The 26,070-nt window shown below is 43.0% G+C and overlaps 1 protein-coding gene across 1 annotated transcript in view; it reads left to right on the plus strand.

The window, feature by feature from the left end:
• Positions 1-18,278: 18,278 nt before the first annotated feature.
• Positions 18,279-26,070, plus strand: part of LOC116966876 (vimentin-like) — a 29,528-nt gene continuing 21,736 nt past the window's right edge. Inside the window, exons 1-2 of the mRNA XM_033013233.1 lie at positions 18,279-18,989; positions 21,392-21,452. Coding sequence (XP_032869124.1) covers positions 18,490-18,989; positions 21,392-21,452 — 561 coding nt within the window. The 5' untranslated portion in view covers positions 18,279-18,489. The remainder of the gene's footprint in view (positions 18,990-21,391; positions 21,453-26,070) is intronic.

A 26,070-nucleotide genomic window follows, 5' to 3' on the forward strand; every position in this document is an offset into this window, starting at 1 on the left:
CTTTTTCACACAGAGAGTGGTGAGTCTGTGGAATTCTCTGCCTCAGAGGGTGGTGGAGGCAGGTTCACTGGATACTTTCAAGAGAGAGCTTGATAGGGCTCTTAAAGATAGTGGAGTCAGGGGATATGGGGTGAAGGCAGGAACAGGGTACTGATTGTGGATGATCAGCCATGATCACATTGAATGGCGGTGCTGGCTCGAAGGGCCGAATGGCCTACTCCTTCATCTATTGTCTATTGTCTATTGTCTTACCTTTCCACATCTCTCGTCTCCCTCTCCCCAGACTCTCAGTCTGAAGAAGGATGTCGACCCATAACATCACCCATTCCTTCTCTCCCGCGATGCTGTTTGGCCCACTGGAGTACTCAGTGGGTCAGGCAGCATCTGTGAGCGAATGGATGGGTGATGTTTTGGGTTGGGACCCTTCAAGCCAGCATCTGCAGTTCCTTTTTATTATAAACTGTCAATCAAAGTATATAATGTTTCCTTTGATTGCAACCAAATAATACGGAATGTACTCTGTAACTAGCTGCAAGTAAAAGGAGTAATGGGCATGTCCCACTTAGCCTATTTATAGGCGACTGCCGGCGACTGTCAGTCGTAGCAGGTCGCTGAAAAACTGGCGACTAGACCCCCCTTCGACATAAAATTTGAAATAGAATCATTGCTTTAACAACAAAACAAAAATAAAGTCAGTATGGGTGTTGTGGGCTGAAGGGACTGGTTTCCAGAGGGCTAGTATGCAAATTGTGCGTCAAATGGATTCTTGCGCTGGCGTCTCAGTCAATCAAGCCTGTTGTGCTGGCAACTCACTCACGGCTGGTGGGCTGGCAGTTGACTCACGGCTAATCCTTGAAATTCTATTTCAAGCAGGGTATAAGGCCACCAAATTCAAGTGTAGTTTCTTACCACTTCTAGCAGGGTGCAAGGCCACCAAATTCAAGTGCAGTTTCATACCATTTGAAGTAGGGTGCAAAGCCACTAATGACAGCGAGTCGTGACCTCTCCCTCCTCCATCTTGCAGAGACTGAGCCACACCCACATTTCCGGGTTTTATAACCCCTCCCCCCCCCCCCCGGAAAAGGTGTGGCTTTCATGGAGTGATTGACAGGAGAGATATTCTCAACATTTAAAAAAAAACTAATAACACTTTTATTTTTCATTGATGGGAAGAATGCTCTGCATCTGCTTAGCGGAGGGGGACTGAGTAAGATGGCCAAAAATCACAGCCGTACGTGGTAGCGTTTTATCTAAAATCAATATAAAGTGCAAACAGGAAGTGCATTTACAGTAGTGCCTTTTAACTTCAAGCCAAAGCACCCAAGCCACCATTTGCAGTATGTAGTGCCTTTCAACTTCAAGCTAAAGCAACCAAGCCACCATTTGCAATATGTAGTGGCTTTCAACTTCAAGCCAAAGCACCCAAGCCACCATTTGCAGTAAGTAGTGCCTGTCAACTTCATGCCACCATTTGCAGTGCCTTTCAACTTAATGCCAAAGCACCCAAGCTACAATTTGCAGTTAGTGCCTTTCAACTTAAAGCCAAAGCACCCAAAACACCATTTGCAGTAAGTAGTGCCTTTCAACTTCATGCCAAAGCTCCCACGCCCCCATTTGCAGTAAATAATGCATTTTAACTTCAAGCCATTGCACCCAAGCCACCATCTGCAGTTAGTGCCTTTCAACTTCAAGCCACACCCTAGCCACCATTTGCAGTAAGTAGTGCATTTCAACTTCAAGCCATAGCACCCAAGCCAAAGCACCCAAGCCACCATTTGCAGTAAGTAGTGCCTTTCAACTTCAAGCCAAAGCAACCAAGCCACCATTTGAAGTAAGTAGTGCCTTTCAACTTCAAGCCAATGCTCCCAAGCCACCATTTGCAGTAAGTAGTGCCTTTCAACTTCATGCCACCATTTGCAGTAAGTGGTGTCTTTCAACTTCAAGCCATTGCACCCAAGCCACACCAAGCCATCATTTGCAGTAAGTAGTGCCTTTCAACTTCAAGCCACACCCAAGCCATCATTTGCAGTAAGTGGTGTCTTTCAACTTCAAGCCACACCCGCTACCATTTGCATTAATAGTGCCTTTCAACTTCAAGCCAAAGCAACCAAGCCACCATTTGCAGTAATAGTGCCTTTCAACTTCAAGTCAAAGCTCCCAAGCCACCATTTGCAGGAAGTAGTGCCTTTCAACTTCAAGCCAAAGCAACCAATCCACCATTTGCAGTAAGTAGTGCCTTTCAACTTCAAGCCAAAGCAACCAAGCCACCATTTGCAGTAATAGTGCCTTTCAACTTCAAGCCAATGCTCCCAAGCCACCATTTGCAGTAAGTAGTGCCTTTCAACTTCATGCCACCATTTGCAGTAAGTAGTGCCTTTCAATTCCAAGACACACCCAAGCCAAGCCAACCGGGGGGGGGGGCTTTCTGGAGCGCTAGTATGAACCATTTTAGAACCAATAGACATTTTCTTTGCAAGCTTTAGAACCAATAGACATTTTTTGCAAGCTTTAGAACCAATAGACATATTTTTGCAAGCTTAGAACCAATAGAGACATCTTTTTGCCAGCTTTAGAACCAATAGACACTTTTTTGCAAGCTTAGAACCAATAGAGACATATTTTTGCCGGCTTTAGAACCAATAGACATATTTTTGCCAGCTTTAGAACCTATAGACATATTTTTGCCAGCTTTAGAACCAATAGACATATTTTTGCAAGCTTTAGAACCAATAGACATATTTTTGCAAGCTTAGAACCAATAGAGACATATTTTTGCCAGCTTTAGAACCAATAGACACATTTTTCAAGCTTTAGAACCAATAGACATATTTTTGCAAGCTTTAGAACCAATAGACATATTTTTGCAAGCTTAGAACCAATAGAGACATGTTTTGCACACTCTGCAAGCATTTTAGAACCACTAAGGGCACTTACATTTGAGTAGACATGTGTTCAGTGTTATTCACAGCTCAGAGAAACGTGACCCTCTGCCTTCCTCCATCTTGAAGAGACTGTGTGGCACACCACTTCCTGGTTTTATAGTCCCTCCCCCCTGCCGCCAGCAGGGGCAGCAGAGAGAATGGAGAATTTTGTAAAAGCATTAATATCTCTGTCATTTTTAATCGACGGGAAAAATCCTCAGCACACATGCGGCGGAGGGGGGCTCTGAGCAAGGTGGCCAAAAATGACGGCTGAAGGTGGCGGCGTTCTCTCGGAAATCACAGCACAGATGGCCAAAACCGGTCAAGAACAGACTTTTAGTAATATAGATAGAAATCTTTAAATTGATCGTAAAACTTTCTAAATTTAAGTAGGTAACTAATCTTTGCATTGCAGAGGAAAATTCTTTCACATAGATGGCATTTATGAGATAAACTGGTCCTCACTCCATATGTGAAACACCTTTATAATCTCCATTAATCAAGCGAGGTTTCAAGATATGTAAAGAGTTGATGTATAACAATTAGAATCATAGAATTGTTGCAGCCAGAGGGAGGTTATTCAAACCATATAATTTGTGCTGGGTCTGAGTAGAATAATTCCAGGAATCCTATTTTCTTGAGCAAAACAAAATTTGGAAGAATTCTGCGGCTCTTGCAGCATCTGGGGAGGCAAAGGGATGGTTGTTGTTTCAGGTCAAGACCCTGCGTGCTTGTCCCAAAACGTCGTCCATCACTTTGACTCCACAGGTGCAGCTTGACCCACTGAGTTTTTCCAACAGTTCGTTGTTGCTCCATATTACAGCACTTGCAGTCTCTTATATCAACAGTGTTATTTCCCTGCTCTTTCCCCATAAACCTGGAAAATTTTATCTCTCAAGAGTTTGCCCAACTACCTCTGGAAAATCCTGATTGATTCTGGTATCACCATTCTACAGGCAGCAAGTTCCAGATTTGAATTACTTTCTACAAAACAAACGTTTACCTCATATTCCTTATCTTCCTTTTGACCCAAGTTTGAAATTATGCCATCTGTCACTTGGAACGAATCATGCACACAAGTGCTCAGAATGTCTGTTCCTATAAGCTGTGTCACTAGATGTACATTTTGCTCTTCTTTCTTTCTGCCAAAGTGTATTACTTTTCAATATTGAATTTAATCTCCTACATTATGGCCATTACAATCTTCCTCAATGTCAACGACACTTCCTGCTTTATTTCCATTCAAATTTTTAGAACATCAAAGTTCGTAATATACTTTAAAATAGCATTAATCCCTGGGTTACAGGAAAGTCTCTGTTTTATATTGACATGTCAAAAAAGATTGATATTAAAAAAGGGGATGCTTAGAGATGGGGACCTGAAAAATGGATTTGAATGCAAGGTGCAATATACTGCAAAACCACTTCTGAGCTAAAATTTAAAATTATCTGTTATCCTATTGTTTATCATATCTATCTATCTATCTATCTAGCTATCTAGCTATCTAGCTATCTAGCTATCCAGCTACCCAGCTATCCAGCTATCCATCTATCTAAGGTACACATAAATGCTGGAGAAACTCAGTGGGTGCAGCAGCATCTAGGATCGAAGGAAATAGGCAACGTTTTGGGCCGAAACTCTATCCATCTATCTATCCATCTATCTATCCATCTATCTATCCATCTATCCATCTCTAAAACTCTGATCGTGCTCTTCTGGTTTTCGTGGTTTTTCTATTTGCGCAAAAACGGTACACGATAGCGTTACAATTTTTTGCCAGCTCACTGTTCTCCTGTGCTGCGAGTGTAAAAAGTTTTGTTCCGATCGGTGGTATATTGTAAAAGTTAGCAATGTTTAAGAATCTTAAAAACCGCGCATGCGCAGATTGGTCTGCTCTCCTGTCGGGAGATTGATCTCCTCTCCTGTCAGTAACCCAGGACGGCCACGCCCAGGCTGAGATGGCATCGCCCCTTCCGGCTCACCATCGACACACTGATTGGCCGGCTCCTCTGTCACAATAAAGCTGAAGGAACGGAGCGAGCAGAGTGCAGAGTGGTCCAGAGCCTGGCCTACTGCAAGGCTGACTGCAAGGCCCACTGCTGCAACCTCGAGATCCTGGGAAGTGAGGAGGGAGGGTGGGGGGATTGAGGGAGCCGGGTGGGCGCTGGTGTGGCCGGGGCTGGGTGCTGGCGGGGCCGGGCGCTGGCAGGGCCGGGCGCTGGTGGGGCCGTGACTGGGATCGGGCACGTGGGGCCAGGTCTGGGCACTCGTGGGGCCTGGGTCGGAGCGCTGGTGGGGCCAGGACCGGGCGAGGTGTGGCCGGGCATTGGTGGGGCCGGGGCCGGGCACTGGTAGAGCCGGGACTGGGTGCTGGTGGGGCAGGTCGCTGGTGGGGCCAGGCGCACCGTCCCCCAGCTCCAGCCCCTTCCTCACTGGCCCATGCCCCCCTCCCTCATGATGCCCCCCTCTTCCCAATGGCTCTTCCCTCGTCTTTTCCCCGAGCTCCCTCTCCCCCACACACCCCTCCCCCGCCCACATCCCCTTCCCCCGCCCACACCCCCTTCCCCCGCCCACACCTGCTCCGGGTTGCGTTGGGACTAAAATTATCCATAATGAAATTCATGGTTAAGTGAATTGAAGCATTGTGGCATTCCCAGTGACACTTGTGCCTGTTGACTCTGCCATTTGATATTTTTGATCATTAATCATTTCTGGGGGCAAGAAACAGAGAAAAACTACAAATACTAGAAATCTGAATTAAAAGAGAGAAATTCTGGAAATGCTCAGGAAGTCTGATGAAGGCCCATTGACCTGACATATCAGCTTTGTTTTTCTCTCCACAGTGACGTGTTAAGTATTCCCAGCACATTGTGCTCACTATGGCAAGTGACTGGTGAGCATGTGCAGCCCACTGATCATCAGAAGATCAGGCTCATAATTGTACATTTTATACTCAGTACTGCATTGCCCCAATCCATTTTACAAATGCCACAATCTTCACCTCAGATGAGACATCTTCACACCCTGTGTCTCAATTTCTAAGTGTATCTGAAATGACCTAATGTTGTATTATTTCAAATCATTGAAATACCCTTAAATAAACTCTTAAGAGAATGTCAGGCTATTCGCAGCAGAACAGGAAACATATGTATTAATACAGGAATTAGAGGAAGCGCCTGCTTTAAATGGAGGGCTTCCTTTATTCACCTTTCAGTCAGTAAAATGCAACTAGAGCCAGGAGCAAATAAATTATTTATTTTCAAAAGATATTGAGAGAAGAAATTAGGCTGCATAGATCTGATTTATTTTTCTATTGTTGAAAGTTAAGTTCCAAAATGTGTGTGGATACTTCCATTACCAAAAACTATCTAGAGAACATTTTTTTTTTTACAAATAGCATTCAGTGGGCAGTGTTATTGTGTGACACAAGCATTAATAATTATATATGTTTTGTTAAAGCAAGTGCAAGCACTCATCGGACTTCATGGCAATTAAAATTGCGAGCATCTGATTTGTTCTTTCCTCTTTTCCTTCTAACATCTGAATCAAATAAATTAGAACTCAATAATAAATAGCAAAAAGTAAGGGGTTATTTACGAAATCTGAACTTTCATACCATGTGCAAGTAAATTCCTCCAGCTACCAGGAGAGACTGGTCTGGCTGCACTAACCAGGTGGGATCCAAGTACATCCGAAAGATGTTATGGACAAATGTAATACATTTATATATGGATTGGAACTGCTTTAAAATGCTTCTCCTCTTGTAAGTTGCCTCTCTTTCTGAGCCCTGAATTTATTCCTTTAATTGGATTCACTTCCACCTTCTCTCAAGTTCTCTCTAAATTCATTACATTCACAGGACCTTCCTTGATTATCTGTGTTAAATTGCAAACCAACAACTTAACCTTACCTAGAAAGCTTAGGTAATTTACTGTAAATTTTCTTCCATTTCAAAATATATTAACACATTTCTCCCTCATTAAAACAGTGTCCTTGCAAACCTCAACCCCATTTCCAACAGCCATTTCCTCTCCAAAGTTTTTGGGTGTGCTATTGCCTATCAGATCTAAGCCCTCTTGCATGTGTGACATGCGTATTCTGTTCCAGTTTATATTCTGAAACTGTCTAGAGTTTGACACAACCTTTCCTCGTTTACCTTTCCTGACCAAATGTTGTTATTGTACCTGTCTCAACAACATTCCCTGACTGTTTGTTGCATATGTACCCACCACCCTTTGCGAAAATGTTGCCCCTCAGTTTCTATCAAATCTTTCCCCTCTCATCATAAACCTACGCGCTATAATTCTTGATTCTCCTACCCTGGCTACAAGACTGTGAGTGTGGGCATTCATCCTATCTATGCTTCCCACAACTCTGCACCTTGCATACTGTTCCTGCATACCATGTATTCTAACCTTCCATAGCAGCCAACCATGAAAAACCTTATCAAAAGCCTTGCTGAAGTCCAAACTGACTAAAATACAGAAACAATGAACTACTGATGCTAGTTTGCCAAAAATGACACAACGTGCTGGAGTGACTCAGCGGCATCTCTGGAGAAGGGGAGGTGGGGGGGGGGGGGGGGGGGGGGGGGTAGAAAGCTGGAAGGGCAGGGACAATCCTGGTAAGTAATATGTGAATGCAGGTGAGGGATGATTTTGATATGCAGACAGTTGGACAAAGGCCAGAGATGAACAGACAGAAAGTGTGAGACAAAAAAGGATTCAAGAATTGTGAAGCTGGAGGAAGGCTCGTAGGTGGAGGGAAAGGGGAGAAATAGGTGTTGCGAGACCTTTTGTATTACTCCAGCACTTTGTGTCTTTTTTTCCATCCAGACTACAGCTACTGCCCTGCCCACATGAATCTCCTTGCATACACATGGCCGTTCTAACTACCTTGATGGAGCTGCAATCAATATTGCTCAGTTTATTGCACTATATTTTATTGGAGGTCACCAAGCCTTTGGATTCATAGAGAAAGTACATCCTCTCATTCACTTTCGTAATTCTTTGCAGCAACATTTTCACTTTCAGAAAGAGACATGCAGTAATCAGATGAGCAAATTGCAAAATTGGCAACAATATGCAGCAGGCTGCACCATCTGAGCATTTTAGAAACATAGAAAATAGGTGCAGGAGTAGGCCATTCTACCCTTCGAGCCAGCACTGCCATTCAATATGATCTTGGCTGATCATCATAAATCAGTACCCCGTTCCTGCTTTCTCTCCATATCCCTTGATTCCGTTAGCCCTAAGAGCTATATCTAACTCTCTTGAAAACATCCGGTGAATTGGCCTCCACTGCCTTCTGTGGCAGAGAATTCCACAGATTCACAACTCTGGGTGAAAAGGTTTTTCCTCATCTCAGTCCTAAATGGCCTACCCCTTATTCTTAAACTGACCCCTGGTTCTGGAGAACAGCAAGTTTCCATGCTGTATCTTCTTAGAGATATAGCATGGAAACAGGCCCTTTGGCCCAACGAGACCATGCCGGCCAGCGATAACCCATACACTAATTCTACCCTGTCCTACATGTGGGCAGCACAGTAGTGCACTGGTAAAGTTGCTGCCTACCGTGCTTTCAGCGGGTTTAATCCAGACTAGGGGTGCTGTCTGTACAGAGTTTATACGTTCTTCCCATGACAGCATGGGTTTTTTCCAAGATCTTTGGTTTCCTCCCACACTCCGAAGACGTACAGGTATGTAGGTTAATTGGCTTTGTAAAAAATGTAAATTGTCCCTAGTATGTGTAAGATAATGTTAATATGCAGGGATTGCTGGTCGGTGCGGACTCAGTGGGCCGAAGGGCCTGTTTCCGCGCTGTATCTCTAAACTAAACTAAACACAAGGGACAATTTACAGAAGCCAATGGACCTACAAACATGCACATCTTTGGACACCCATGCGGTCACAGCGCGAACGTACAAACTCCATATAGACAGCACCCATAGTCAGGATCGAACCTGGGTCTCTGGTGCTGTAAGACAGCAATTCTACCGCTATGCCACTGTGCCGACCCTGAGAAGAGGAAATAATGAAAGAGGCAATGTTCATTCAGAAAAGGAGGAACATAAAATGAAAGGAGGAAAAAATGTTGCCAGCCACATCTTGGGTCCCCTATGACCAAATAAATCCACTGCCTGAAATACTGTCTATTCTTCACAGAAATCAGTGTAACTGAAATCAGCCTTCTGTGAGTAGAAACGCTGGTAACCTAATAGTAAGAGTTTTTATAGCTATATAAAAAGAAAAAGGGTGGCTAAGGTGAACGTTGGTCCATTGGAGGGTGAGACTGGAGAGTTGTTGGTGGGGAACATGGAAATGGCAAAGGCATTAAACGAGTATTTTGTATCAGTCTTCACCATAGAAGACACAAAAAATATTCCAACGCTGGATAAACAGGGGGCGGTAGGAATGGAGGAGCTAAATACTATTAAGATCACCAAGGAGGTGGTATTAGGGAAATTAATGAGACTGAAGGAGGATAAATCCCCTGGGCCTGATGGATTACATCCAAGGGTCTTGAGGGAGATAGCGGTGGGGATTGTGGATGCATTGGTGATAATTTTCCAAAACTCCCTGGAGGCAGGAACGGTCCCAGTGGATTGGAAAATGGCCAATGTAACACCTATATTTAAAAAAGGAAGTAAACAGAAGGCGGGTAACTATAGACCGGTTAGTCTAACATCGGTGGTGGGTAAAATGTTAGAGACAATTATTAAAGAAACACTAACGGGGCACTTGGATAAACATGACTTCATCGGACAGAACCAGCATGGTTTTGTGAAGGGGAAGTCCTGTTTAACGAATCTGCTCGAATTCTTTGAGGAAGTAACAACCCGGGTGGATAAAGGGGAACCGGTGGATGTGGTATACTTGGACTTCCAAAAGGCTTTTGACAAGGTGCCACATAAGAGACTATTGCTAAAAATAAAAAATTATGGGATTGGGGGTAATATATTAGCATGGGTAGAGGATTGGCTAACAAATAGGAAGCAGAGAGTGGGGATAAATGGTTCATACTCGGGATGGCAACCGGTAACTAGCGGGGTTCCGCAAGGGTCGGTGCTGGGACCCCAGTTGTTCACAATTTATATAAATGATTTGGAGGAGGGAACCAAGTGTAATATATCAAAATTTGCGGACGATACAAAAATGGGAGGAAAAGTAGGGGATGAGGAGGATAGGAAGAGTCTGCAAAAGGATATAGATAAGCTAGGTGAGTGGGCAACAACTTGGCAGATGAAATTTAATACTAATAAATGTGAAGTCATTCACTTTGGGAAAAAAAATGATAGGGCAAGTTATTTTCTAAATGAGGAGGAGCTGCGTTGTAATGCAACGCAAAGGGATCTAGGGGTATTAGTACATGAATCACTAAAAGTTAGTATGCAGGTGCAGCAAGCAATCAGGAAGGCCAATGGAGTTTTGGCCTTTATTGCTAGGGGGATTGAGTATAAAAACACGGAGGTCTTGCTGCAGCTGTACACAGTATTAGTGAGACCACATTTGGAATACTGTGTACAGTTCTGGGGTCCATACTTAAGAAAGGATGTACTAGCCCTGGAGGCAGTGCAGCGAAGGTTTACAAGATTAATTCCTGCAATGAGGGGATTGACATATGAGGAAAGGTTAAGTAGGCTGGAACTCTACTCTTTGGAGTTTAGAAGAATGAGAGGCGATCTCATTGAAACATATAAGATCGTGAGGGGCCTTGATCGGGTGGATGCACCGAGGATGTTCCCAATGATCGGGGAAACTAGAACTAGGGGACATAGTTGCAGAATAAGGGGGGGCTCTTTTAAAACTGAGATGAGGAAGAACTTCTTCACCCAGAGGGTGGTTAATTTATGGAATTCACTGCCCCAGGGAGCAGTGGAAGCAGAAACTTTAAATATATTTAAGACTAAAATAGATGGTTTTTTAGCTGCCAAGGGGATAAGGGGCTACGGGGAGAGGGCAGGGATATGGACCTAGGTATGGTTAGTATAGTAAGACCTGAGTGATCTCCTGGACAAGTGTCGATCGCCTGGATTGGGGTCGGAGAGGAATTTCCCGGATTTTTTTCCCGAATTGGACCTGGGTTTTTATCCGTTTTTTTGCCTCCCCCAGGAGATCGCGAGGTTCTTGGGGTGGAGAGGGGTGATAGCGGTATAAAGGGGAGGGTAGTGTCTTGTGTTCTGTGTCTTGTGTCTACTGTTTGTGGGTAAGTGTGTCTGTTTAGTGTTCAGCCATGAGCGAATGGCGGTGCGGGCTCGACGGACCTGGTGGTCTACTCTCGCACCTACTTTCTATGTTTCTATGTTTCTAACCTCTCCAAGAGTGTATAGAAAGGAACTGCAGATGCTGGCTTATACCAAAGATAGACACAATGTTCTGGAGTAACTCAGCAGGTCAGGCAGCATCCCTGGAGGAACCTTTCTTCAGACCCGAAATGTCACCCATCCTTTATCTCTGGAGATGCTGCCTGATCTGCTGAATTACTCCAGCACTTTGTGTCTAACCTCTTCAAGAGCATAGGCAAGTGTCTTATTTCTTCCTTGCCTTTTTTCTTTGGTATAAAACTTGTCACCAATTATGTCGATGAAAATACAACATGCAAATTAATTTGAGCCACACTAGCCTGAGGAGTAATAGTTTAAATTCATTCCGAACAAACTTTTTTGTCAAATGCCTGAAAGGATGCTATTTTAGATGGCCATTACTTAAATTAAATTCTTCATCCTCACTTTGACCTCTGACTTCCCACAGCCTCAAGTACAATTTCATATGCATCTAACTTGTTTGTCTGGGGAAGTCATGGCTGAGGTCACTCTAAGCTGTTGAGCCTCAGGATCACTGACAGATGCTGCTGTTGTTCTTTTTTTCCAAAACCTCATTATTTACTGCTCACTGGTACATTTGGCAGGTCACTCAGCCTCCATAATCAAGATGAGTAGACCATCTACTTTTCCTTCAGCCTACAGGAACAGATAGAACAACATGGACATTTGCTGAGGTCTTCCACGAAGTACAGATATTCACAGACAGCACGTATGTCCTTATCGAAACCACCCAGGCAAACTACTCCCAGGAACATTGTGCAAAGCCCTGTCTTGCCTGGAGATCCATGGATGGAAAAATGACGAAATAATTTCGAAATCACGCAGCTGGAAGTGGGGCTGCTGAGAAAATCAATGTCGAACCATCCTGAATACGAAGCCACGAGCACCAGGTACTGCTTGCCGTGCCATTCAAATAAATCAGCTGCCACAGTAGACCATGGGAGCGCAGGTACAGGATGTGGCAGAAGTGGTTGCTTTTGTTGATGAGGCACCAGGCTATTGCACACAGCACATGCTGCCACATTTTCGTTGATGTATTCAGCCATGCCAGGCCAGTAAAACATGTTTTTTGCCCGTGAAACAGGTTCTTCAGCACCTGGGTGTCCTGCATGGACAGTGTCAAAATACCGGTGATGCAGCGAAACAGGAACCACGGCCTTGTGTCCTTTTAAAACAATGCCATCTTGTAGCACTAATTCGTCCCAAACATGGAAGAAAGGTCGGACTGGCAATGGAACGTTGTAGTGCTTGTCTGGCCAACCGTGCTTAATGACAGAAGTAAGCGACCATAGGGTCTTGTCGGTGGCAGTGTGGGCAACCAGGTCCTCCATCCAAGATGAAGGGATGAAGGATTTGGACATCACGATAAAGTCATCATCCTGCGATTGTAGATCCTCACAGGTTTTCCGAGGTGCACGTGTCTGCCAGGTGCATATCCTTTTCACGTTTGTAGGTGAGGACAATGTCATATTTTTGAAGTTGTAGTAACATCCGTTGTAGGCGCGCTGGAGAGTTATGAATAGGTTTATTGAAAATGCTGATCGAGGTTGGTGGTCGGTTTCAATTGTAACTGTGACCAAAGATGAAATCGTTGAACTTTTTGCAGGCGAAAACAACCGTTAACAGCTCTTTTTCGATTTGGGCGTATCGTTGTTCTGTGTCAGACATGGTGCACGAGGCATAGACGACAGGCTTATTGCCATGGACATCATTCTGAAGGCATGCAGCGCCCAGACCATGTTGTAAGGTGTCACATGTAAGTGTAATAGGCACTCTATGATTAAAGAACGCTAGAGTAGGGGTGGCCGACATCTGCCATCTTAGAGTATCAAACACTGTCTGTTGTTGTTCATGCCAGGTCCAAGTAAAGTGTTTGTGTGTGTGATGGCGCAAAGGGGCTGATATTTCGCTGAAATCTGGAATTAATTTGCTCAAATAGTTCGCAATGCCAAGTAACCTCTGCAAGATGGGCACATCCGTGGATGCTGGTAGTTCATTAATGGCACTGGTTTCAACTGGATCAGTTTTCAGGCCATCCTTGATAAATATATAGCCTAGGTATTTTACCTCATTCACTCTGAATTTGCATTTTTTGGGATTGAGTTTGAGATGGATGGCCTCGGCACGCTTCAATACTTTTGCAGATTGGCATTGTGTTCCTCGATGGTTTTCCCAGCAATGAGGATATCTTCCACTATGATGGAGCATGGGTATCTGGCAAACAATTGCTCCATGGATTGTTGAAACACTTTACTGGCAGAACTTATACCAAAGGGCATTCTCAAAAATTTATAACGTCCGAACGGAGTACTGAAAGTTGACAGCTTGGAGGATTTATGTTCCAGTGGAATCTGCCAGAATGAACTCTTGGCATCTAGCACTGTGAATACAGTTGCATCGGCCATCTGCACCGCAATCTCATCCACCGAACGCATTGGATAATGTGGTCTCTTAATTTCCTTGGGGTTAATACAAATCCATATCTCATCTTTATTTTTCTTAGTAGTGACAACCATTGAGGAGACCCAGTCTGAGGGTTCAGTTGGGGGAGTAATCACACCAAAAGCTACCATTCTGTTAAGTTCACTTTGTACACGATCCCGCATAGCATGGGGAATGCTGTGACCTGGACAAACAACTGGGATTGCCTCAGGGTCAATAGTAATCGTGTATCTCACAGGCAACCTGCCCAGCTCGTCGTTAAACAAATCCTTGTATTGTGTTAAAATGTGATGTGTAAAATCACAGCCTATAGTCAGTGGACAGACTGAAGGGCTGAAGAAAATCAAACCCATGTCATGGCATGCATCGGCACCAGGCACGTGCCGTCAGGGTAGGCAAGGTAGGCACTGCCTACCCCGACTAAAATTATAAAATAGTAATAACTAAATATAAATAATAAAGGCATGGGAGAATTATGTCTATCTAAGAGATTGATCTCTTAGGTACTGTAGGCATAATTCTCTGTGCCTTTCATCCGCAGCGCTTGTAACCCTTGAAGATCTGTGCAGCTGACGTGCCGTCAGCACAGCCTGAAGCCGTCAATTTCAAGGGGAGCTGAAGGCAGCAGAAATTCTGCCTTTGCAGCACTGTGCATGCGTAGCAGCCTACTGCGCATGTGCAGCGCTGGTTTCTTGGCGGGGTTTTCAAATACAGATTGGCAATATTTTAAGTGTATCACAAAGAGTGAAGTATGGAGTTCATGTATCAATAATGTGGTAAGTACATTTTGTGTTTATGTTTTTAAACACCGTATTTCCCAGGGTGTGGGGGTGGGGAGAGCTCCTTGACAGCCTTTTGGGAGTCTGGCCCGGGGTAAAGTTGCGGGGAGGGCACGAATGGTGTGAAGGAGGGGATCGGAATAATGCCACTTGCGACGCTCCTTGCACGGAGGCGTGCAATGCCACCGCATTGAGGCCGGGGGGAGAGGTAGCTCGGGTTGCTGTGAGCAGCCGCCGGGCCGGACAGCGGAACCAGCCGCCACCATAGCTCCTTCTGCCGCCCCCCTCTCACCTCTGGCAGCTCTCCGTCTAAAAACCTCTCTCCTGCTGCTCGCTGGCCTCACTCATGTCAGGTTGAGGTTGAGGTTCCTCGGCTGTGGGAATTTAAGGATTTGCAGGAAGTGGCTGGAAGACACTTGGAAGCCTTGGGCAAATTGAATTGTTACTGTCTGTATTTTTATTTTTTATTTTTACGGAGAGAACAATCTGCTCATGCGCAGTTTAAATTTTTTTTTAAAAGCTGACTGACTGCCTACCTTGAGTAATTCCTCACGGCACGTGCTTGATTGGCACCCAGTATGGATGGTACCTTCTCGCGTACCACGTAGAAATCCAGGATGTGGTCACGCGCGTTGAGTCGGCAACGTAACTATATTTGGCCGATAGTGTGTAGTGCTGCACCATTAAAGGAGATAAGTGAGGCAGTTGTCTGAGTTAGAGTTTCTGTGTTTTGTAGCAATTGGAAGACAGCCAGCGAAATAGCGTTACAGCGAACCCCGCTATCAAATTTAAGATAAAGAGTTTTGCCGTTAATAAGCAATCCGACCTTGGGATCCAGCTTGGATGCTGAACCAGACAAAGCATGCACATTAATCTCTATGCTGTCACCATCTGTTTGTGCTATTCATCCTGGCTAAACGAGTTGACAGACTCTCTCGTTTGAAATCTGTTGTTTCGTGATCTGCAGCATTTCGCAAAATGATTTATTTTATTGCAAAACCTGCAAGAGTTTTCCAAATGCAGGGCACCAGTCGCAAACTGCAGTCTGTGGAATTCTCTGCCACAGAGGGCGGTGGAGGCAGGTTCTCTGGATGCTTTCAAGAGAGAGATAGATGGGGCTCTTAAAAATATCAGCGTCAGGGGATATGGGGAGAAGGCAGGAACGGGGTACTGATTGGGGATGATCAGCCATGATTACATTGAATGGCGGTGCTGGCTCGAAGGGCCAAATAGCCTACTCCTGCACCTATTGTCTATTGTCTATTGTCACAATTAAAGCAATTAGCAAACCATCTTGGGCTGTTAACTGGCCCCTGAAACGGGCGAGCAGTAATTTGATTAGACACACTGGCTGCATTGACTTCATGAGCAGCAGAAGATGTTAGCGTTTTAATGTGGGCATTGGTTAACTCAGCTGTACGGCAGCGGTTTCCGACAGCTTCTAAGGTCAGGCCAACTTCTCGTAACAATTCATCGCGTAGTTTATCATTCAATATGCCATGTATTAAGCGGTCTTTTGTCAAGCTATCTTGAATTTCTCTAAAATTGCATCGACTAGCGACATGTTTCAGTGCACTGACATATAGCTTGACCGGTTCTCCGTGTTTTTGACACATTGAGAAAAATGTATGTCTTTCAATGCTCACATTAATTTGTAACTTACAGTTGTCGGAATTTACGTAGGAGGCCTTCAAGATCACGATCAGACGCTGCAGGAATCTGTACACCTTCAGCATCCACTCCAGCTGGTACATAGTGAAATCTTCTGGCACGTCGAGCAGCTTCAGTGCCTGCTAAATTAAGGAGGATTGATGCACGAAGTGCAGGAGCAGCAGCTGGAGGCGCTGCATCAATGAAGATTGAGAAATCTTCCTCGAACACACGCCATCGCTCTGCAAGGTCTGCATCAAACACAAAGTTCTCCAGCTTCCTGAGAGCAGCAGCCATAACCACAGTAAAATAAATAAACCAAGATAAAAACAATATAATCAATCGAAGGGTGAACTCGTAAACTCTGACACCATGTTGATTTGTGATCCTTGTAATAATAATGGCCTCACACCATGTCAGGTTATATAGTGTTTATTAGGAACAAGCAACACAAGTTCTCACTTGAGAGTTCACTTTAAGACTAACGGAATGCAGCAGACCGTGACACTAACAAGCTAGTGGGCGTAACTACAAATGCATGACTCATAGCATGAGCCACTAATCTACACCCCTCCCTTCGCAAGGCAATCCCCCATGCCGGGTCTTCCATTGTTCCTTATCCCGGCAGCAGCGTCCTCACTTCCAAGTGGTTAGAGGGAAATTAAATGGAGCAGTGGTGTCCTCACTTCCGTCGGTCGATGCCATCATCGACCACCACACCGACCTCTCGAAAATCGCTGTCAGGTCCTCGCCAGATGCCTCCATGGTGCCGACCCAGGCTCCAGCCGCGGGCTCCGTCAACCCAGGGGCCATCAACTCTGTCGGCCGCGGGCTCAACCCATGATGCTCCGGACTCAGCTTCTTCCCGGCCCACCAGGAGTCGTCTGCTGCAGCGGCCTGCCGGACGAGATTGCTGGAACCATCAATCCATCCATCATTCCATGTACTTGGAAGCATGTTGTATGTAAATTGGTATATCTGTTTCTCAACAAAAAATTGCAAAATATTGTAAAGAAGAGTGTTGAACCTAGACACTACACACCATTTTTTTAAGGCCTTAAAACATTGTAGGTCATCTTGATATATCTTGTGAAAATTGCGTAAAGAACAAGAATATAATTTGCCATATTTACAAAAGCACAGTTGTCACTTCCTGTGCAAACAGCATCCAGTTTGAAGACAAAATCCTGAAGTAACTCAGCAGGACAGGCAGCATCTCTGGAGAGAAGTAATGAGTGACGTTTCGGGTCGAGACCGTTCTTCAGCATTCATTTAGATATGTTGTACCTTTTGATGTGGAAAACAGGTCAAACAATGTCAGTGGAGAGAGAAAAATAATCGATATTTTGGATCAAAGTGAGCAGACCAGCATGATTAAATTTGCGGAAATGGAAAAAGTGGAGGAAACAAAGTGAATATCCATGACAGGCTGCAGGTGTTGCTTCTTGCCTCAATTATGCTTCTTGCCCTGCTGAGTGTATCCATTATTTTCAGATCATCTTCAAGAGTTGACTGCAAAGATGATACTGGTATTAAAAGGGAGAACGTACAATACAAATGTACAAAGGCAGTTGAAATTGACAGATGTAGCAAGATGTTGCACAGGAAAGGCTTGCAATGTTGATGTGTGAATTTGGCAATTGTTAGAGCTTTCTGATATTAACATTTCTGACAATTTTCACATTCTGACAAAACTGTTTAAATTCTACAAAGTAATGGTGTGGACCAACAACTAGCTGGAAATCTTTTCATAGCAGTATCGACCTGAGCTTTAATTCAGATAGTACCTAAAAGTGTGTCAGTGATCTGTGTGGAGCACTTCCCTTTGCATTACACCAATAGAGGAAGTTTGCAAATACAGCTGCTTTTACCCAAGAAAAATCACACAAAAAAAATCATGCCCATTTGTGATCCACACTGCCTGGGATTTTCTGCAAAATTTCAAAGTAGGACATTAAAAGCTGGGAATAGCAGTTGTAAATAAAGATCAATATTAATTTCTGTTTATGGATTTGAATAAGAATAACTGACTTTTTAAAACCTGCACAAGTAGAGAGGAAATAGCGGAAGTGGCAGTTGTATAATGTGCAAGCAGTTGCGTGTATCAACACTCTAAAAAAGGAACATTATACGTGCTAGCAAAGATTTCAACATGTTCAACCCACAATTTTCATTGTTTAAGTGAGCGATGATTGATGGCTGCTAAGAAGCCTTTGGTTGGGTAGTCACAATTTTAATCGCATCAGTTGCCACCTCAATATCTTAAAGCATTTAGAACCGTGTAACATTATCGAGAAACATTTGAGCGGTGCTTAACAGGAGTCCCTCCTGTGAAATAGTCTCTTTTCAAAAGCAGCAAAACGAAAACTGAAATATGTCTCGCTACACAAGTCCCAAGTCATCATTCCGTCGCTTGGTTATACAGACAAGATCGCCAACATCTTCTAGCAACTTATACTCTTCACCAGTTCATCAATCCTTTACAGAAGCAAAGACATACTCCAGTCCATTGTCTGCATCAAGTCGGATGAGCAAGAATGCTTCTAGCAATAATGATCCATTGGACTTTTCTCTGCTGGATGCTGTTAGTGATGAATTTAAAACCAACCGCACAAGTGAGAAAGACAAACTCATCGAGCTGAATAACCGCTTTGTCATCTACATTGATAAGGTGAGGTCCATGGAGCAACAAAACAAAATTCTTGAAACTGAAATACAAGAACTGAAGGGCAAAGGCAATTCCAAGACTGGGAACATCTATGACCAGGAGATTAGGAAACTGCGACAAGAAGTTGAGGAGCTTACCAAGGAGAAAACGAGGATTGAAGTTGCAAGAGACAACTTATTGGATGATATTCAGAAACTCAAGAATAAGTATGATTCTTTTTTTCTTAAGTTTTTGTTGGTTTGGTGTCTGATTAGCAGGAGATGAATATTATTTTTTCTACTCCCCTGACTCGTTAAATCAAAACTGCAACATTTATATGAGAAGAAGATATATGAGCCGACTTTAAATCTTGCAAAATTTGTAGTGTACTACTTTTCTTAATTAATTGCTGAATAAGATTCCAAATTACACAAAGTGTTTGAAAACATTCAGTTGGTAAGCATAGATTTTCCGTCCTCATAGCTGTTCTTGGCATTCGGTGATAACTTAATTGACATGGTTTGTGATTTACTGTGTTTGAAAATAGATCTAGGTCTCTTTTTATAGTCAGCTCCCAAACAGATGAAGAATGAAAGATAACCAGACTAAATAGTTACATTAAAAATGTCTGCTATAATTTGCAATATTCTTCTTAGTGGAGAAACAATGGCACAGCTAGTAGAGCCTCAATCTCGCAGCACCGCAGACCAGGGTTCACTCCTGAACTGCTGCAGGGAATTGTCCTCCCTCTGACCATATAGGTTTCCTCTGAGTGCCTCAGCTTCCACTCACATTCCAAAGACGTGCAAATTGAGAGATTAATTGGTCACTGTAAATTAACCCCAGGATATAGGTGAATCATAGAGTCTTTGGGGGAGGTTGAGATTTTGGAGAGAATTAATACCTTAGAATATTAGTGTACCCCACATTGATCTCACTCTCCTCAATTTCACTCTCCTTTTAAATATCAATGCAAAATGCTCCTTTATTTCCTTGCTTACATCCTTTCAGTCCAAGCATAAATTCCCTCCTTTATCCTTGAGCGGTCCTATCATCTACCTGGTTACCCTCTTGTTCGTTATGCATACAATATATAAAAGGCCTTGGGATTTACTTTAATCCGACTTGACATTGCCATTTTATGCCCCTTTGGCCCTCCCAAGTCCCTGCTTAAGTTCTTCCTTGTTTTCTTAATATTCCTCAAAAGTCCAGTCTGCTTTCGTCTTCTTCAAGCCTACTTATGCTTAATTTTCCTTTTTGACCAAGTTTGCACCCTTTCTCATTATGTACGGTTCCTTTACCTTGACATCCTTATCCCTTCCCTTTGCATGCCAGAACTGGACTCTGATCAGCTAGTCTTTAAATTACTTCCACATGTGAAACGTGCACTTACCCAATAACAACTGCTCACAATTTACTCTTCCTAGCTCCTGCCTATTAAAGTTGAAATTTGTCCTCCCCAGTTTGGTACTTTCCCCAAGGTCTAGACTTATCCACATTCATAACTATTTTTAAACTTAAGGAGTAGTGATCACTGATCCCGAAAATGCTTTCCCACTGAAAAGTCAATCATCTGCTCAGGCTTCTTTCCCAATATTAGTTCCAGTATGATCACTCCTCTAGTTTGACCATACATATCCAGTTTGTCCACTCTTCAAAAATATTTATAAAAACTGCATCTTCATAACAATCTTTTCATAATTTTGATGCAGCTGCTTTATCTACACAACAAACTGTTTAAATGTGTGTAATGATTGCCTATCAACCTCCTGTACTTATGCAATAATTATAAGTGGCCTGCTTCATTTCTTTGGGTTGTAAATTACTGTTGGATATTTTTTAAATGTAAAATTATAAAGTTTTAATTTCTTACTACATTTCTAAATTTCCATCGTTTCTGCATTCCTTTTCTGTCTACTTTTTCTTTTTATTTAATCCTATCACGTTTCCTCATTATATAGATCTGTAACTAAAGTCCCAATTTCAATGGCCATTAATAGTCCATACTGGGGAAGGGCTATCTGAGGTCCTATCAGAGCACAACAGTTTGTATCAATTGCCTCCTTCATTCCTCTATTTAGTATTCTGTTCTCTATTATAATTCATTAATATATTTGACCCAATAATTTATGAAGGACCTATTACCTTTATTATATCACCAGCCGACATTTCTTGCAAATGTGCAAAATGCTGCTACACCCATGTGGCCATAAATCCAACTAACAAGGTAAAGTCATAGTGTCATGAAAATATACAGTAAGAAACTATCTCCTTCAATTCACTGCATCCACTAACTATTTACAATAATCCTATATTGATCCCATTTTTTAAATTCTCATCATATTCCGACAAGATTATACAACACACCCACATACTAGGAGTAATTTACACCAGCCAAGTAACCTACCAGCCCGCATATCTCTGGGACATGGGATGAGACCAGACCATCTAGCGGAAATCTACACAGTCACAGGAAGAACATGCAAATACCACATGGATACATACTATTGCACTCTCAAAGGATCTGTGTTACCCCACTCCAGTCTGGACCTTCACAAGCTATTTAAATTAGGTTGCAGATGTCTGAATGATAAGCTCATCAACTCATCTTCTGCATTATTCTATCCAGGCTGAGGAATGAAATACAACAACGTGAGGAAGCTGAAAATAACCTGTCAGATTTTAGAGAGGTAAGAATGCCTGGTAAGGCAGGTATTATTCTGAGACTCCGCAACCCTGTACCTACTATGCACTAATTTATTAGAGTCATAATGAAAGTTACTTTCTACATTAAAGTAGCAAACAAACAAACTTAAACCTTTCTGAATGTTCCAACAAAAGGTGTACCAACAATGATTCAAAGCACATATATGGGTAACTACTGTTTGTCTGTTAGTCGAGAAAGTTGTTGGCTGCAACCTTCCCCCCATTGTCAAACACTACACTGCAAGGGCCAGGAAGTGAGCGGGTAAGATCATCTCTGACCCTTCTCACCCTGGCCACGAACTCTTTGAAGTACTTCCCTCTCGGAGGCAACTCCGGACTATCAAAGCCGCCACAGTCAGATACAAAAACAGCTTTTTTTCCTCGAGCAGTAGCTCTACTCAACAGCCAAAAGTCTGTAGCCTCTTTTTACTCTGGTACTTTATTTTCACATGTTTAAATTACAATGTTTTATTTTTAATTGTCTGCTGTATATCATGTTTTTACCATGTGCGAGCAAAGTACCGTCAAATTCCTTGTATGTATACATACTTGGTCAATAAATTTATTCTGATGCTGATTCTGATTCTGTCAGGAGAGCAAGTGAGCCAGACATTGGAGAGAATTCAAATTTGGGAGAAAATGCTGAGCACTATTTCCAGTTTCAACTCTGCACTTTGTCAGAGATACTTGTGATTTTCGAAACTCTACTGTATGTTGAAAATTATATAACCAATAGGAGAAGCCTGAAGATGAATCCCTCCAGCAAAATCTGAACGATTAATACCCAAGGAAGCCCAGCTTTTAACATTGGATATCTGGGTGGATTGACTCTGCAGAAAAATAAATATGTTCCTGAATATGTCGTCAGATCAGGTCGAGTTTATTGACAAATGCACAAGGGCAGACTGAGAAGAAGCCATTAAAGAAACACTGGTGTTATAAATTGGTGTTAGTGTTAACACTGTTCTGTGCATTAGCTTTAGGTTTGTTCTCCTTTAGCTTGAGTGTAGCTTGAAATGTGTTTTGGGGAAATACCATGGGTAAAGGAACTCTTGAAGTAGTAGGGTTTTGTGTACTTTTTACACAGATGTAAAGTTATACAGTCCAGAAAAATGCCCTTCGGACTATTATGTCCATGCTAACCCCTTTTTGCCCATTTGCACAAATTCCACACCCACATTAGATCTCTATCTTTCTGTGCATTGCCTATATAAGTGTCTTAAAAGTAATGATTGTATCTGATTCCAATACTTCCTCTACACATAGCGTGTTTCGCATATCAACCACCCTCTGTGTAAAAATAATTCCCCACTACATTCTCCTTTGAACATCATTTCACCTTAAACCTATACCCTTTCATTTTAAATACCCCTAAGATGGTGAAAAGATTCTGACTATCTTCTCTATTTATGCCTCTTATAATTTTATATATCTGTGGCACAGTTACGCAGCAGTAGAGCTGCAGCCTTACAGTACCAGAGACCCGGATTCGATCGACTATGGGTGCTGTCTGTACGGAATTTGTACCTTCTTCCTGTATCCGCACAGGTTTCCTCTTGGTGCTCTGGTTTCCTTCCACATTCCAAAGATATGCAGGTTTGTAGGTCAATTGGCTTCTTTAAATTGCCTCGTGTGTAGGGACAAACAAGTGCACGGGTGATCGATGGTTGGCGTGGATTCAGTTGACCGAAGGACCTTTTTTCACAGTATATATCTAAACTCTTCCCTCTAAACTCCATCAGGTCACCCCTCAGCCGCCTTGGCTCTGGGGAAACTAACCCAGCTAATCTCACCCCTCCCCATAATTAAAGCATCACATTCCAGGCAACATTTCGATGATCTCCTCTTCATTCTCTCCAACACCGCCACATCCTTCTTAGGCCAGAAATGCACACAATGTAGTGAAATCTAGGCAATGGCTTCCAAAGTTGTTACATAATGTTCCAGCTTTTATATTCTATTCCCTATGTAGGCAAGCGTGCCTTCTGCCTTCTTCACTACCCTGCCCATCTGTGTAGCCATTTTCAAGGAACTATAGCCTTGAATGACCAGGTCTCTGTGTTAGGGTAATTTTTTATTACCCAACAATTTTCTGTGTATTGCCTGCCTATATTTGACCAAAATTCATTACCTCACACTTGTGCCATTAAATTCAATCTGTTCAAACTATGTCAAACTTCCTGTCTGATCTCTATCCTGCTTTAGCCTTCAACAACTGTCCTATCTTTTGATAACATGACTAATTTCTGTATCATACATAAACTTACAATTCATTTCTCCTACACTCGCTTCCAAGTGATTTACGTATATCACAACTATACAGTTCCCTGCAGTACAACCCTAATCACTGACTTCCACTGAAAAGCAAACTTCCACCACCCCCCTTCTTCCTTCTATCACCAGGCCAATTTGTTTGGAATACTTATGATTACAATATTTAAGGCATCATTCAGTACATTACTATCTTCATAAGAATGAGCAGCTGATTGCACAAAGAGCGATAAAATAATTTACTCCAGCCAACAGCTACATTTATATTGCACATAGATTTAAAAAATACTCATCTCTGGGGGAAAAAATGAATAAAGCAGAAAAACCTAGAAATAGTCATCAGGCCTGCCAATATCCACTGATCGTGAAACAGAGATGGGTAGGGTGTTGAGGAGGGGGCCAGGATGTCATGGAGGGAATGGACTCTTCTGTGCCTGAAGAAGAGAGTAACATATGCTTAGTAGGGGCATCATGTTTCATGTGCTAGAAATGACATATGATGAATGGCTGCAGGTGGAAGCAGGTACGAAAGAAGGTGAGGCCAGAGAGTATTTTCCATCTTCCAGAGGGAATCACTTCCCTCTGGAAGGCGACTCCGGACTGTCAAAGCTGCCACAGCCAGACATAAAAACAGCTTTTATCCACGAGTAGTTGCTCTACTCAACAGCCAAAAGTCTGTAGCCTCACTTTGATCTGGTATTTTGTTGCTTCACATGCTTGATCAATGGTGTTTTGTCATTAATGTTTAGTGTTTTCTGAGTCATTCGTAACTGTCACTGTATGTAATGTTGTTACTTGTGGGCGGAGCACCAAGGCAAATTCCTTGTATGTGAATACTTGGCCAATAAACTTACTTACTTACTTATTTGCCCTTTGAGGGATTAATATGATTAATTTAATAATCTGGAATTAAATAATGTATTAATGATATTTATAAAGCTATTGATTTGTTATAGAATTCCACCCTGTTCATTAATATGCTTTGGGGAAGATAAACCTGCATGCTTAAGCTGTTACTCCAGACTCACAACCATGTGATTGACACTTAACTGCCAAATTCAATGAGCAAGCAAACCACTGAGTTGTGCTAATGACTTATTAGCAATAACCAGACCAGTTGCTGCCACACAATCAGCTTTGCAGACTTTCTGAATTGTGTGATTCTTGCTACTGTCAAAAATACGTGGCATTCTCAGAGAACCATACATTTCACCACAATGCATGAAAACTTTTTAACATATATTCATGTTAGCCATCACCAGAAAGCAGTGCTGAACTACTTTCTACCTCTGGATGACCTTTGGTCTATCCTTGATCGGACTTTGCTGGCTTTACCTTGCACTAAATGTTATTCCCCTATCATGTGTCTACAGTATACACTGTAAGTGGATCAATTGTAATCATGTATTGTCTTTCTGCTGACTCGTTAGCACGCAACAAAAGCTGTACCTCGATACATGTGACAATAAACTAAACTGAAGCTGTTTTGAGATCTGGGAGATGTCAGGAGGGTCAAGAGTGTTTAATTGTCATATGTCCGGACGGGGCTCATGTTGTCGACCCCCCCGTAGTGAGCCCTGTCAACTGACCCCAGTCAGGTGAACGACAACAAACAGAGACAGCAGCAGGTGCCACAGCTTGGAGCCAACCCAGAGCATGCGCCCTTTTTAGGGCGGGCACCTATGGATGTCGAACCGGATGGCATCACCCTGCTGTAGACTTCTGCTGCCTCAAATGCAAAAAGATATGTACTGACAACGGGACAATGAAATTCTTAATGCAGCAGCATAACAGGCCTGTAAACTCAACACTCAACAAATGAATAACCCCTTATATTAGTGCAATTAGTGCAGGCTTGCAAAGGCAGAGATCCTCCATTTTGGGGCATACTTATTTGGCCAATATTATCAATCACTGGTCAGCACGGACTCGGTGGACCGAAGGGCCTGTTTCCATTCTGTATCTCTAAAGTCTAAAGTCTAAAAGATGATGGTGAGCTTTGTTTAATCACTGGAGTCCTACTGGTGAAGGAACTGCCACAGTGATGGTGGGTATGGAGCTCCAGGATTCAGACAGCGGAATGCTGAATTATCAGAAATATATTTCTAAATCAGGATAAGAACAGAAACTCCATATTTCCATTTGCCACTATGAATGGCCTCTGTTGCTCAGCATGGACTGTGGAAGACCACCTTATCTTCTTCCAAGCAGCAATCCAGCATTCCAACCAGATTGAAATGCCACATTGTCGTAGAGCCAGCTGAGTCTGATCCTGACCCCCCCCCCCCCCCCCCCCCCCCATCTCAAAACCAAACTTGAGTTAAACTCAAG

The sequence above is a fragment of the Amblyraja radiata genome, chromosome 2 (genome assembly GCF_010909765.2).
Source record: "Amblyraja radiata isolate CabotCenter1 chromosome 2, sAmbRad1.1.pri, whole genome shotgun sequence".
NCBI lineage: Eukaryota > Metazoa > Chordata > Chondrichthyes > Rajiformes > Rajidae > Amblyraja > Amblyraja radiata.